This window comes from Eublepharis macularius, chromosome 1 (genome assembly GCF_028583425.1).
Source record: "Eublepharis macularius isolate TG4126 chromosome 1, MPM_Emac_v1.0, whole genome shotgun sequence".
NCBI classification, from domain to species: Eukaryota; Metazoa; Chordata; class Lepidosauria; order Squamata; family Eublepharidae; genus Eublepharis; species Eublepharis macularius.
Window position 1 is genome coordinate 183,611,504 of NC_072790.1, and position 12,753 is coordinate 183,624,256.

The following is a 12,753-nucleotide window of genomic DNA, read 5'->3' on the forward strand; positions in this document are numbered from 1 at the left end:
TTGTGTTAGGAACAGCATGTTGACTGGACCACTGCACTTCTTTGTAATTTTAACTTCTGAGGAGGCTCTTGGCTTACATGTTAGGACACAGGATATGTAGATAACCTCAGCATTTGAAGGTGGGCACAACATATGGGCTGTAACTTTCTGTAATGATGGGTTTGATGAAAAGTAACATGTTACACAACAAAGTGATACATGAGAGCCAGCATAGTGTAGTGTTTTAGAGTGTCAGACTATGAGCTGGAGACCTGGATTTGAATCCCCACTCACCCAATTTGCTGGGTAACCTTGGGCCAGTCACACCCGCTTCTTGTAAGTCACTTTGAGTCTCCATTTGGGAATAAATGAAGTAAATGACACCTTGACACTGTAATCCCAAGGAATTTATTCCATTATCAACAGTTAGAACATCACTATTGCAGGTAATTTGGTATCTTGTTTTAGATATCTCCTGTATTAGATAGAAAATGTGAGTTTCTAAGTCATTGTTGTCAGGCTATTTCATAACATGTACATAATTTTCTATAAGCATACATTTTATAACTATAAATAACTGCTGTTATAGTCTCAGAACTGCTGAAATGGATCTTTATAGCATGATGATCAGAAGAAGGGCCAACATATTCTTGATCTGATTAGCTGTATAGTAAAATGGCTTCTTTCACTTATTTTTACAAGAGGTTCAAGGCTTAATTTTTTTTTTGAGGAATAGAAAAGGCAAAGGATGGTGTGACTTGAGATACATGATACAGTTATCATGTGTTTGAGGGACAAAGGCAGTGGAGTTCTCTATAAAGTACTGAATATTGGTACAAGAGTTTGATTTCAGTTGGTGCTGAAATCACTGTAGCAAATGGTCCTGTGAAAAATAACAGTTGTAAATTAATTACAACATGTAATTTACTTTATTGCACAGTATTAGAATATGTTTTCAGATGCTACCTTCTAGGATTTTAGAATTGGCAATTAAATAAAATAGGTTGCACTGATTTCATAAAAGTAGCATCTGCTCACCAGGACCTTAAAGACATTGAACATTCATTTAAAAATACATTTCCTTCTTGTGGCAAACTTAGAGCAGCATAAGCAAATAAAACAGAATAACATAAAGTGTGTACGCTGACATTAACATGGTAAAAAACTTTTTGTGCATTAATCTTGCTTTTCAATGCTCTTTTTCCTCAGCAGGTTTGTTCATAAATATAAGGCACAAGTCAATGTTTTGAAATATAGCAGTTTTTTTGCATATTCTGTATTAATATTAATGTTCCCGTGAGAAGTCTTCTACTAAGAACTGTTGCTTGTTCATATTATAGTAAAACATACCCACTGTAAGACAGAGAGAAACATGTCACAAGCTTCTGCAATACACTTGTTAATGCTCACAATAAATTTTGTTAAAATATGATGCCCCTTAAAAGAAAATGATCTGCCTACAGAACAGCTACTTGAAGCAAACAGCGGGGACTAAATGAGAAACTCTGGGCATTGTGGTTTCCAGGATTTTCCAAGGTAAGTGCTACAGAAAACTAGGATGAGCAGCATTCTGCTTGGACTGTGTATCAATTGGTGGCCACCTCAGCCTCTGGCAATCTTGGGTTATTGCCACCTTGTGGTGCACTTGAAACAAAAGGCCTTTGACAACTGAAGTGACTGCAAGGGCACAAACAATTCCTGCATCTACTGTAACAATGGGAGGGATTATTGTGTATGAAGAAGTAATACACAAACCTCACCTGTGGGGAGATGAGTGTGTTCAAGAGTTCATTTTAATACCCACATCTGACCAGGAGGGATTTGCATGTAAATGCTTCATGTGCCTCCTCATACCATTAAGGATGATCTGGGTCCTGAACAATTGCATGCAAAAAAGATACTGATCACATGCAGATGATTATGCAGTGGCCTGAAGTTACAGATAGCATGTTGGAGGGAGGACTGAATCTAGCCCCCAGCCTTAAACAGGTGACTACAGCAATGCATATCCCACTTTCCTCTTAGGGAATGCCTAGGCTTCATTAAAAAAAGGTTAGATTTGGAAGTTTTCCTCCAAAAGGGATTTATCACTAGATAAAATTATGCTGTTCAGTGTCAACAGGCTAGTTCACTTACAGTGACAAGGTTCATCTGTATGGTTCCAGTTTTCTCAGTATCCAATTTCTTAAATATTTCTGTTACGAGGGAGAAAAAAGGGAGAAAAAAAGGGAGAGGGAGACAATGAGTGACCTGAAGCCCAAACTGTTTTATTTGTGTGTTTACTTCATTTATAATCTGGTGCTGTGGTTACTTGGATCTCCCAAAATATTATTTAAGCTCAAAGAGCAGCTGGGGGTGGGGATGCTTTGGGGCCATAGCAGTCGAGTATTAATGTTTTCCCCATGCCGTTTGTCTAAGAGAAATTTTGCCTGGTACGTGAACTATGTCTGTCTTTTCATCCCCCTACTGGATCTAACACCATGAATATGAGGGAGGATTTCTTTAAAGGAATGGTCATTGGGGAAAGACTTAACCCACACAGTATCCCTGATCCACTTCTTCCTCCCCCCAGCAACTTTCTCAAATTATATTTCTGGAGATCTCCCATGTCTAGTTTGCCCTGGGATCAAAGTAACAAACATTTCAGTATGAACTATAAAAATGAAGGAGAATGATGTGAGTCACTTTAGGTCCCATTGGGGAGAAAGACAGGGTATAAATAAAGCAAACAAGTAGGAAATATAAGGAAATAAAGTCCCAAGGTCATCAAAATGTTTACAACACAAGTCATTCCATATATTGTAGCTTTGTGCTTATATGCACCTGCCTTGTGAAGGATTGGGAGCCCTGCTTTGGCTGCTTCCTGTCTTTGAGCCCAACAGCATGGTCTTTTATCCTAAGCTGGAACTCCTTCCAGTCCTTGTAGTTAACAGTGGACAGGAGCAGCTAGTCCATTCATTAAGCTGGAATGCAGCAAGAAGGGTCATGATGGTGCCTGCCTTTCATTAAGATACTTTGTGCTTTTGCTTCTGTGGTATAGCATCCAGTTGGGCACATGGGAAAATTAACTTAGATGTGTCCAAATATGATCTGGGCCATATAGGGAGATAAGTCTTCCATTCCAGCATCTGCCCCCCAATACCAAAAGGGTAGAGTGAGACTGGTATGGGAAACAACCACAGTGTGGCTGCATCCTCCTTTCTGATCCAAATCTGAAATGAGCAGAAGCATGATAGGGTTACCTAATGAGCCTGTTATTCTGAATTTCAACCATTATTTTCCTCATTCCAGGTTGCAGGTGCATAGAAATTTACGTAATAGTTTATCCTCTAAACCCCACAGTTTTTCCTATGCAATTGGGCCCAGTGAGCCAATGGCAGAAGGGTTAGTCAGAGGAAAGAATGGCCTACGTTACAGTGGAACATGCTGTATAAAAACAGCATTGGAAACAAGTAAGAAAAAAGATCTAAATTAAATCATATTGTTTTAGGATGGAGATCCAAATGTAGATTAGTGGTGATGAGATACTCACTGAATAAAGTTTCCAGTCGGATCAAACACCTAACAAAGTTGTCAAAATCAATTATCAGCTGTTCATCAGCAAAACGGGCTACAATGACTTGGTGCAACTGGCAATCCAGTTTGAAGCCTAAAACACAAGAAAAGGCAATCTTATTGACAGTTTTGAGTTGAGCACAGTGAATAGATAAACAAATGCAACCTTGTAGAATGACTTCTGCCTGAGGAGGTCAAGAAGGTGCCCACACTTGTATAATTCTGCAGAAGGCAAAAAACAAGTGTTCCAGAGGGCATTTTTACAAAGAGATCAGAATGAACAGTAGAAACGAGTGCTAGGGACAGAACTGTGGTCTATCACTCATAACTGCACCATCTTCTGTCCTTGTTATTTGCTCTCAGGACTGTTTATGGTCTGTTGTGTCGACCCAGAGCCTCTCATCTCCCATCCTTGCAGGTTCTCCAGACTGCACAGGACTCCTAGGAGCCTCTAAGAGCTCTGGTCGTTAGCTTGAAGCACCCTTGCTTCTGGGTTCTTTTTGGAGTGTGTGTACCTCCTTAGCAAGCAACACTGGACACAGGCTGGTAAAAGATAGAAGGATTTATTAGGAAGAGAACATAGGAGCCTGTGCTAGGCAGAAACCGCTCATAAAAGCATTTAGGCAAGGCAAAAACTAATTCTATGTTCTATCTATGTGCTATCTAGCTAAAATTTCTACTTTGCTGGCTATCTGTCTAAACATTCTGAGTTGGTTCCAAGGCAGTCCATCCATGCCAGCTCACTCTAGGCATCCTGGAGTTGGCATGGAGCTAGAAGCTCTCCTCTTCCACAGCTGGTAGCTGGCAGTGATTACAAGGTAGCATAGCTGGTCATGACTGGACTGAATAGTGTCCAGAGGTAGAATAGTGGAAAGAGAAACTGCCCAGAAACTGAAGCTTTTTCAAAGTGGTAGGGGCCATCAGCTCACTCAAGGAACCAACCAGGGCTCGTTACTTAATTGGACATTACCTAAGAGTGAAAGTTTAGGGAGTATGGTTAGAGCTGAGAGCAGTGCTAGGCACTGATCTTCTCAAGGCCACTTTCTTAGGAAAGATAGGATTGCAGGTGCAGCTAATTAACTGGCTGTGCCCCTCTCAGCAAACAGGCCTAGAAAGAATTCTTGCAGGCATGATGCCTGAACCAAAGTTTTACTCTGAATATTTATTTATTTAATTACATTTTTAGACCGCCCTCCCCGTCAGACGGGCTCAGGGCAGTTTGACAACAAATTAAAAACAGTAAAAACATTATAAAAACATTAAAACATCGTATAAAAAACCATTAAAATTGGCGGGTGTAGAATATTAAATATTAAAATGCAGTATTGTCCTGCATGGGTGGTGGAAGGTCTTCAGTGGTATGGCCAGCGAGAGGACAGCCTAGCCCCCACCAAATGCCTGGTGGAACATCTCCGTCTTGCAGGCCCGGCGGAAAGATAACAAATCCTGCCAGGCCTTAGTTTCCTCAGACAGAGAGTTCCACCAGGTCGGAGCCAGAACTGAGAAGGTCCTGGCTCTGGTAGAGGCCAGGCGGACCTCCCTGGGGCCAGGGACCATCAGCAAGTTCTTAGTGGCTGATCGAAGCGACCTCCGGGGAACATATGGGGAGAGGCGGTCCTGAAGGTATGCTGGGCCCAGTCCGCATAGGGCTTTATAGGTCAACACCAAAACCTTGAACTGGACCTGGTACTCAACCAGTAACCAGTGCAGCTGACGGAGGATAGGTGTTACATGAGCCATAACTGGTGCTCCAGCAACCACCTGTGCAGCTGCATTCTGAACCAGCTGCAGTTTCCGGATCAAGCCCAAGGGAAGCCCTGCGTAGCGTGAGTTGCAGTAGTCTAATCTGGAGGTGACCGTTGCCTGGATCACTGTTGTGAGGTCATGGGTCGATAGGTAGGGGACAAGTTGTCGAGCCTGTCTTAGATAGAAGAAAGAGGATCTAACAACTGCTGCAACCTGTGCCTCCATAGACAAGGAAGCATCCAGGACCACCCCCAGGCTCCTCACTCTCGACACCGGCGTAAGTAGCGCTCCGTCGAGAGCAGGGAGCCGGAGTCCCACACCCATGGACCCTAGACCCACTTGCAGGACCTCCGTCTTCAAGGGATTCAATCTCAGCCGACTCTGCTTCAACCATCCAGTCACAGCTCCGAAGGCACGTTCCAGGACATCTGGGGCAGAGCCAGGCCGTCCGTCCATCATCAGATACAATTGGGTGTCATCTGCGTATTGATGGCACCCAAGTCCGAAACTCCGTACCAGCTGGGCGAGGGGGCGCATATATACATTAAATAGCAGAGGGGAAAGTATTGCCCCTTGAGGGACACCGCACACCAACGGGTGGCGGGATGACAACTTCTCCCCTAGTGCCACCCTCTGTCCCCGACCATGGAGAAAAGAGACAAACCACTGCAGAGCTGTCCCTCGAATCCCCACATCGGCAAGGCGGTGGACCAACAGGTCATGATTGACCGTGTCGAATGCTGCTGATAGATCTAATAATATCAGCAGTGCCGACCCGCCTTGGTCCAGCTGTCTACGGAGATCATCCATCAAGGCGACCAGCAATGTCTCCGTCCCATGTCCTGGACGTAAGCCCGACTGGAAAGGATCTAGGGATGAGGAATCATTCAGGAAGACCTGCAGCTGCTCTACCACCGCCTGCTCAATCACCTTACCCAGGAACGGGAGGTTCGAAACTGGGCGGTAACTGACCGGGTCAGTTGTACAGTGTACACTGTACAGTTCTGTGTAAGTTTCTGGTCAGTATATGTCTAAAAAATATATGGCCGCAGGCCGGCCCAGAGTTTCCAAGAGCAGGCAAAAGTGCTGTGCTGACCTACATATGCTCAGTGTACAGTGTACACTGTACAGTTCTGTGTAAATTTCTGGTCAGTATATGTCTAAAAAATGTCTAAAAATATGGTGGAATAGGGCCTCCTCCTTACATATGTCAAGCCTTAGACAGTTTTCTGCTTGCACTGTTTACCAGTTGCTATAATTCTAGTCCTATTGCATTGTTACCAGATGCCTGCTTTGTGCTGTTCAACTGAATTGTTTTTTACATAATGTAATCTGTTTTGAGTCTCAGTGAAAAAGCCAGGCTATAATGAAGTAAATAAAATAAGCTTGGTGGACTGGGATCTCTGGGTTCTGCATTAGCTTTCTGAGCAGTTGTGTTGTCCCTGCAATGTGTGGTGAAGACATAGCCACACTCATTCTTTTTCACCACTGAGTGGAGCAATTAAGGAAAAATCTATGCATTTTCTACAGGCCTAGCTAAACTGGCATTTGTACACATCAGCTTTTGGCAAAAGAAAGGATTATTTATATACAAAACATAGAAATAATCTCAAGAAGACCTTTATTTTTTCATCCTCATAATAATCCACCACTTCCAATTCACCCCGGAAAAACCTGAGCCATTTGGGTGAAAATTCTTGGATGAATGTCCTTTGCTTGCACCATTTTTGTTTAGTTAGCTTTGCGTGTAGAAATGATTCAGTTAAATGGCTGCTAATTCTCATAAATAAAAGATGCCCTAAATCTGCAAACAGCCATATACGACAAGTTATGCAAAGAAATTTAATTAACAGTCAGCACAGCTCCCAAAAGAGTGATAATTTTAGCATCTTTTAAATAAAAGCAAATTCTCACATGTATAATTAGGATAGCTAGATCTACCTAACTTCAAAAACGTATTGTTTTTTTTAACATGGCTGTATTTGACAGCATTGACAGAATGGCTGCATTCTATATAATATTGCCTGAATCCAGTTGTGGTATACACATGTGGAAAGCAGGCTTCTGCATGCATAATCATAGATGGATAAGGGATACTCCGTGCAAAAAACTTTTGTGCAAATGGTTCATCCTTTGAGCTTGCTGATAAGATGGAGTCTCTGTGTGTATAGTTCTATTAGAAAATTAGATGCCTGGATGATACTACAGGAGACAGAACTGTAAAGAGTCCAGTAGCACCTTTAAGACTAACCACCTTTATTGTAGCATAAGCTTTCGAGAGCCACACCTCTCTTTGTCAATTGGTTAGTCTTAAAGATACTACCGGACTCTTTACTATTTTGCGACTACAGATTAACACAGCTAACTCCTCTGGATAGAGGAGACATACACATCCAGATTACTGGGATCCATGTAGAGATGAACTGAAATGAGTGTGTTTTTTCCTTTACAATTTTGCTTCCTCTGACAACAGCCCATTTTGGGTAACTTTCAGAGGGGTGAGGAGAGTGTCAAATGGGAGCTGAAGTATTCACACATTCAGAATAAGGACCATGTATTTATTACTCTGAATTGGCTTTATTTGCTCCCAGAGGCCTTCATCTAGCAAAGTGTCTTGCTAAGAGGTGAAGCCACTGTTGCTAGGGGGATGACCAAATTGAAGGGGGAAATGGGCACTGAAGTAGCCAATCAACAAACAGGTGTCAGCAACGTGAACAAAGATGGGAGTTTAGGGAACCATTTTAGGTGCTCCAAAAGCCCAGTGTTTCCCTGAATGCTTAGCTGAGGGATAGTTACAGAGCTATGGATCTTTCCTGTGAGCTGTGGGCACAGAATGGGACGTAGTACACTTTGTTTTAAATTTCCTTGTGTCAGGAACTGCCTTTTTTCTTGTTTGATTTTGTAAAATGCAGCAATGATGCTATATAAAGTATAAACTGAGGCATACTTAAGGATATTGAAATAATTCTTCTTTGTCCTTCATGTGAAAACACATAGCAAACAATTTCAGCAGCGTTGGGAAAATCTCAGAGGACGGGCTCATATACTTGCAGAACTCAGATGCAAAGAAGCTCATCATTGTTGCTTTGTTTTCTGCATTAACTGAAGCACTTAAACAGAGTCTTGGAAGTACCTGCTTGTTCTAAGGCTTTCCGCATCTCATAGGAGTTCATGGTTCCAGAACGATCTACGTCTATTTCTCGGTAAATTTTCTGCACAACATAAAACCCCAAGTTATAAACCTGACAGGAATTCAGAGTAAATAAGTAAACAGAGTAAACAGCTAAAAACAAAGTAATCTTTCAGCTTTATAGAAGAATAAACTGTAAAATACTGACTACTCCCATTGCTTTAATTGCCCTCTTATTCTGGCAGTTTCCCTTAGATAAACTTCAAGAGCTATTCTTTTTGTTTGAAAGTTACAACCTAATAAAGTTGCAGCCTAATAATGCTGGTCTAGCTGAACACCACTACTGCCCTTTGCACATATATACATAGCCTGGTTGCAGTTTCTACTCCTAACAGTAGTTGCTCAGTGCATAGCTGCAATGGCTGTTAGATAGTCTGAGTCTTTCCAAAGAAATATCAGAAGGCAGAGGGGAAGCATGAATATGAGCACCTTGATCGAAAGCAACCCATTCTGAGACAATTTTATTTTGTCCCAGAGAAAATGTAGCTGGACTTGTCCTTGTGTTCATGGCATTGTTTGTGAATGGGGAAGTTTTTAAATGCCTCTGTGCTTTGTATAGCCAAGATCCATTCAAAATATATATAGCCACTCTGTCAAATAAGAGGCCAAAAGACTTCTTCCCTTATTTATGGGGAGGGGTAAGGCACAGCACTGAAGCTCTATAAATTTTCCACTGCAAATCTACTTCTGCAACACATCTAGCTTCAGAAATTTCTGTATGCATTTCCCATGTTCTTTCAAGCTGACTGCTGAAGTAACAGCAGTTAAAAACATACCTTCTTTCAGTTCTTAGGAAGCTAAATGCTGTAAACATCACATTTTTGGACTTTTATTGTGCAAATGACAGAATATACACTGCCCTTAGCAGTGAACTCCAAACTGGTTCATGCCATGCTGTATAGAAAGCCATATTTACAAAGTGCTTGTGGTTTCATTTAAAGTCTGATCTGGATCTTGCCAAGGTTAAGCATGCCTCATTCCCAGTGAAGCTTTAAACTTTTCACCAGGTTCTTTTATTTCAACATATTGTATCTTTGCTATCAAAATATGTCTTGTTCTCATCTTATATACATACAGTTGGAGGGAAATAGTTTTATGTGAGTCCACCAACTATCCTGACCACTTCATGCATCTGATTTATTGGTTTATTTTACTTCATTTATACTCCACCTTTCTCCCCATTGGGAAACCAAAGCAGCTTCCATCGTTTTCTTCTCTATTTTATCCTCACAACAACCCTGTGAAGTAGGATAGGCTGAGAGAGTATGACTGGGCCCGTGTCACCAAGCAAGTTTCCATGGCAGAGCAAGGATTCAAACCTGGGTCTCCCAGATCCTAGTCTGACACTCCTAACAACTACCCCACCACTGGATGAAGTAGGCAGGTAGATGTAGCTTATGCTTATGACACAATAAATTTTAGGCACCTTCAGTGTCCTGCCTGATTTCATTTAAAGTTTTTTTTTTACCTGATATTTTTGAATCTTTGTCCAAAGTACATGGAACTCCTTCAATCCCAGTTTACCACTCCCATCAGTCTGTTTTTATTAAGGAAGTGCCCATTTCAAGTGGCAAAAACATTTATCTAAAGTAAGTTCCTTTAGCAAAGGAAATCTTTGAAAAGCAGACTCTTGCCTCCATTTATTGGGAAATTCCATTATATTCTTTCTTCAAAAGACTAACACTGAATGCTAGATTAGTTTTATACACTGTACAATATCCTTTCAAGTGGCTTGGTTCATCAATACCTATCAGTTTATCTAGTATGTTGAGATATGTTGGAAAAGATGCTCTCAAGAGATTCCACCAAGGCTACAAACATTTTCACCACCGTCAACCACAGCAATGACCAGTTCATGCAATAGGTGCATTTTCTGGAAACCATGGACACATAAGCACCACCTTATACTGAAAGCCTACAGATATCTACATGGGGACAGCTGTCACCCTGAGACACTGCACAGTCAAGCTCTACATAACATCTGTTCCACTTTATTAGGGACTCACATCCAAAGAATTTAAAAGAGGTATTCATGGGATTACAATACCCATCCAAATAAAGTGAAGAAATCAATTAGGATGATTACATGCAAGTGTAGTTATGCACTTGATCACATTTCTGGGTAAGGACCCAGAGGCTTCATAGGAAAGACGAGGAAATAGTCATAAAAACATCACTTTTAAAAGCATTAAAAGAACCCCTTTCCCTCTAGTTACCCTTTGCCCCTCCCCATTTTAACCAATTCCCAGCATCTCCTAAAAATATGACATATATTATAAATAGCCCTATAAGTAGAAAAATGCAGTAAAACAAAATACGCTGAAGGATACGTCTAATAGATCAACCATGATTTTACATGTTTCAATGCTGAAGCCATCTGATTTAATATCTTGGCCTGCAATGGAAAACAGTTGTTTTATTATTTGCACAAAGCTAGCCTGCCTCCCCTCTCTTTTGTTCTCACAGCTGGAGAAGAAAGGGCGGGGGGAGGATGGTTTGTGAAGATAAAGCAATGCAAGTTAAAAACCTTCTGTTTTAATTTGCTTTAGAGATTAAGTTTTTATCTTTTCACTGCTGTTTATATTCTGTGGCGATATTTTAATTCGGTTTTAATTTTTGCAAACCATGTTTTATTAAAGGTGTATTTAAAACTTTTAAATACATTCTCAGTTTAAATATAGAAAAAAAAACCTCAGCCGAGGTATGAAGTTTGTGGCCTCTGTGGTTAGAAAAGCTAATTTTAATGACATATTTTAGGGGCCTTTTCCATGTGGGACTAGAGAGAGCAATGATCTCCACCAAACTGGATCTGAATGTTTACAGAAGGTCATATTAAAACTGGTTACTAGATAGAGTCAAGTATGTCAGTCAGGTCTGCCACATCACTTTGTGACACAACCACTGACTTCAAATAAAGAAGTCAAGGACTTACGTTTTGCCATGATTTTCCTCAAAATAGTACACAGTTCAAAGGCTGAGATCTCACCATCCTGTAGAAACAAAAGGCAAAGACAGCACTGAGAGAACTGTTTGCGTCAAATATGGTCACAATGACGAGCACATTTTTCCATGCAGAGATTTACACTGACATTGTGGCAATTTGACCCTTGGCTAGTGATGGTCCATTTTTTTAAAGAGATATTGATAAGGATAACCAAACCACTCACCTCTCCGGCTAACTGTCCAAACAGTTTCTTGAAACTTGGTTCAATTTCATCTTCAGTGAGTTCTTTCTACAAAGAGGAATGAATGGCAGAAACATAGGGAAGACTCTACCCCCATTAATCATCATGTATTTCAGTGAACAGATTTCTTTTGTAGGATTACAATAAATGTCTTTTTTTCTCTTGCTGGAGAAGTGTATTAAAATTTAATTTGCACTATCAGGGCCTGGTTTAAGATTCTGTTTGGACTGAATAATACATAAGTCCTCCAATAAAACGCAGGATGCTTCTCTCATGCTGCAATGTTAAAATTACGAACAGTGCAAGGGGAGACTCCAGTTTAGCTGTTTGCTATGACTACTGAGGAATTCCACAAATTTAAAGGTGACAATGAGGAAATTGAAATTGTTCAAGATTTTCTATTCCTTGGCTCAATCATCAACCAACAGGGAGACTGCAATGAAGAAATCAGAAGAAGACTGAGACTTGGAAGAGCAGCTGTGAGGGAGCTAGATAAGATCCTTAAAGATGTCTCTCTGGGAACCAAGATCAAGATAATCCAAACTATGGTATTCCCCATTACTATGTACGGATGTGAAAGTTGGACAGTGAAGAAGGCTGACAGGAAGAAAATTGATTCATTTGAAATGTAGTGCTGGAGGAGAGTTTTGCTGATACCATGGACAGCCCAAAAGACAAATAAGTGGGTACTAGATCAAATCAAGCTTGCATTCTTCCTAGAAGCTAAAATGACAAAACTGAAGCTATTGTACTTTGGTCATATTATGAGAAGACAAGATTCTCTGGAAAATCCATAAAGCCCTATATGGACTGGGACCGACATATCTGTGGGACCGCCTCTCCCCATATGAACCCCAGAGGACTCTTCACTCTAGCAATAAGCATCTATTAAAGATTCCTGGCCCTAGGGAGGCCCGCCTGGCATTGACCAGGGCCAGGGCTTTCTCAGTCCTGGCCCCAGCCTGGTGGAACACTCTGTCCAATGAGAACAGGGCCCGGTGAGATTTATTAGCTTTTCACTGGGCCTGTAAGACAGAGCTGTTCCGCAAGGCATATGGTTGATGCCGGGCATTGCCCCCTAGCCAGGGGAGTACAGAT

General features: G+C 41.3%; 1 protein-coding gene across 1 annotated transcript in view; it reads right to left on the reverse strand.

Moving 5' to 3' along the window:
- Window positions 1-368: 368 nt before the first annotated feature.
- Window positions 369-12,753, reverse strand: part of CAPN2 (calpain 2) — a 57,672-nt gene continuing 45,287 nt past the window's right edge. The window contains exons 14-21 of the mRNA XM_054979864.1: window positions 11,638-11,703; window positions 11,403-11,460; window positions 10,801-10,865; window positions 9,939-10,007; window positions 8,414-8,492; window positions 3,512-3,628; window positions 2,116-2,174; window positions 369-1,332 (exon numbers count right to left, since the gene is read on the reverse strand). Coding sequence (XP_054835839.1) covers window positions 1,309-1,332; window positions 2,116-2,174; window positions 3,512-3,628; window positions 8,414-8,492; window positions 9,939-10,007; window positions 10,801-10,865; window positions 11,403-11,460; window positions 11,638-11,703 — 537 coding nt within the window. The 3' untranslated portion in view covers window positions 369-1,308. The remainder of the gene's footprint in view (window positions 1,333-2,115; window positions 2,175-3,511; window positions 3,629-8,413; window positions 8,493-9,938; window positions 10,008-10,800; window positions 10,866-11,402; window positions 11,461-11,637; window positions 11,704-12,753) is intronic.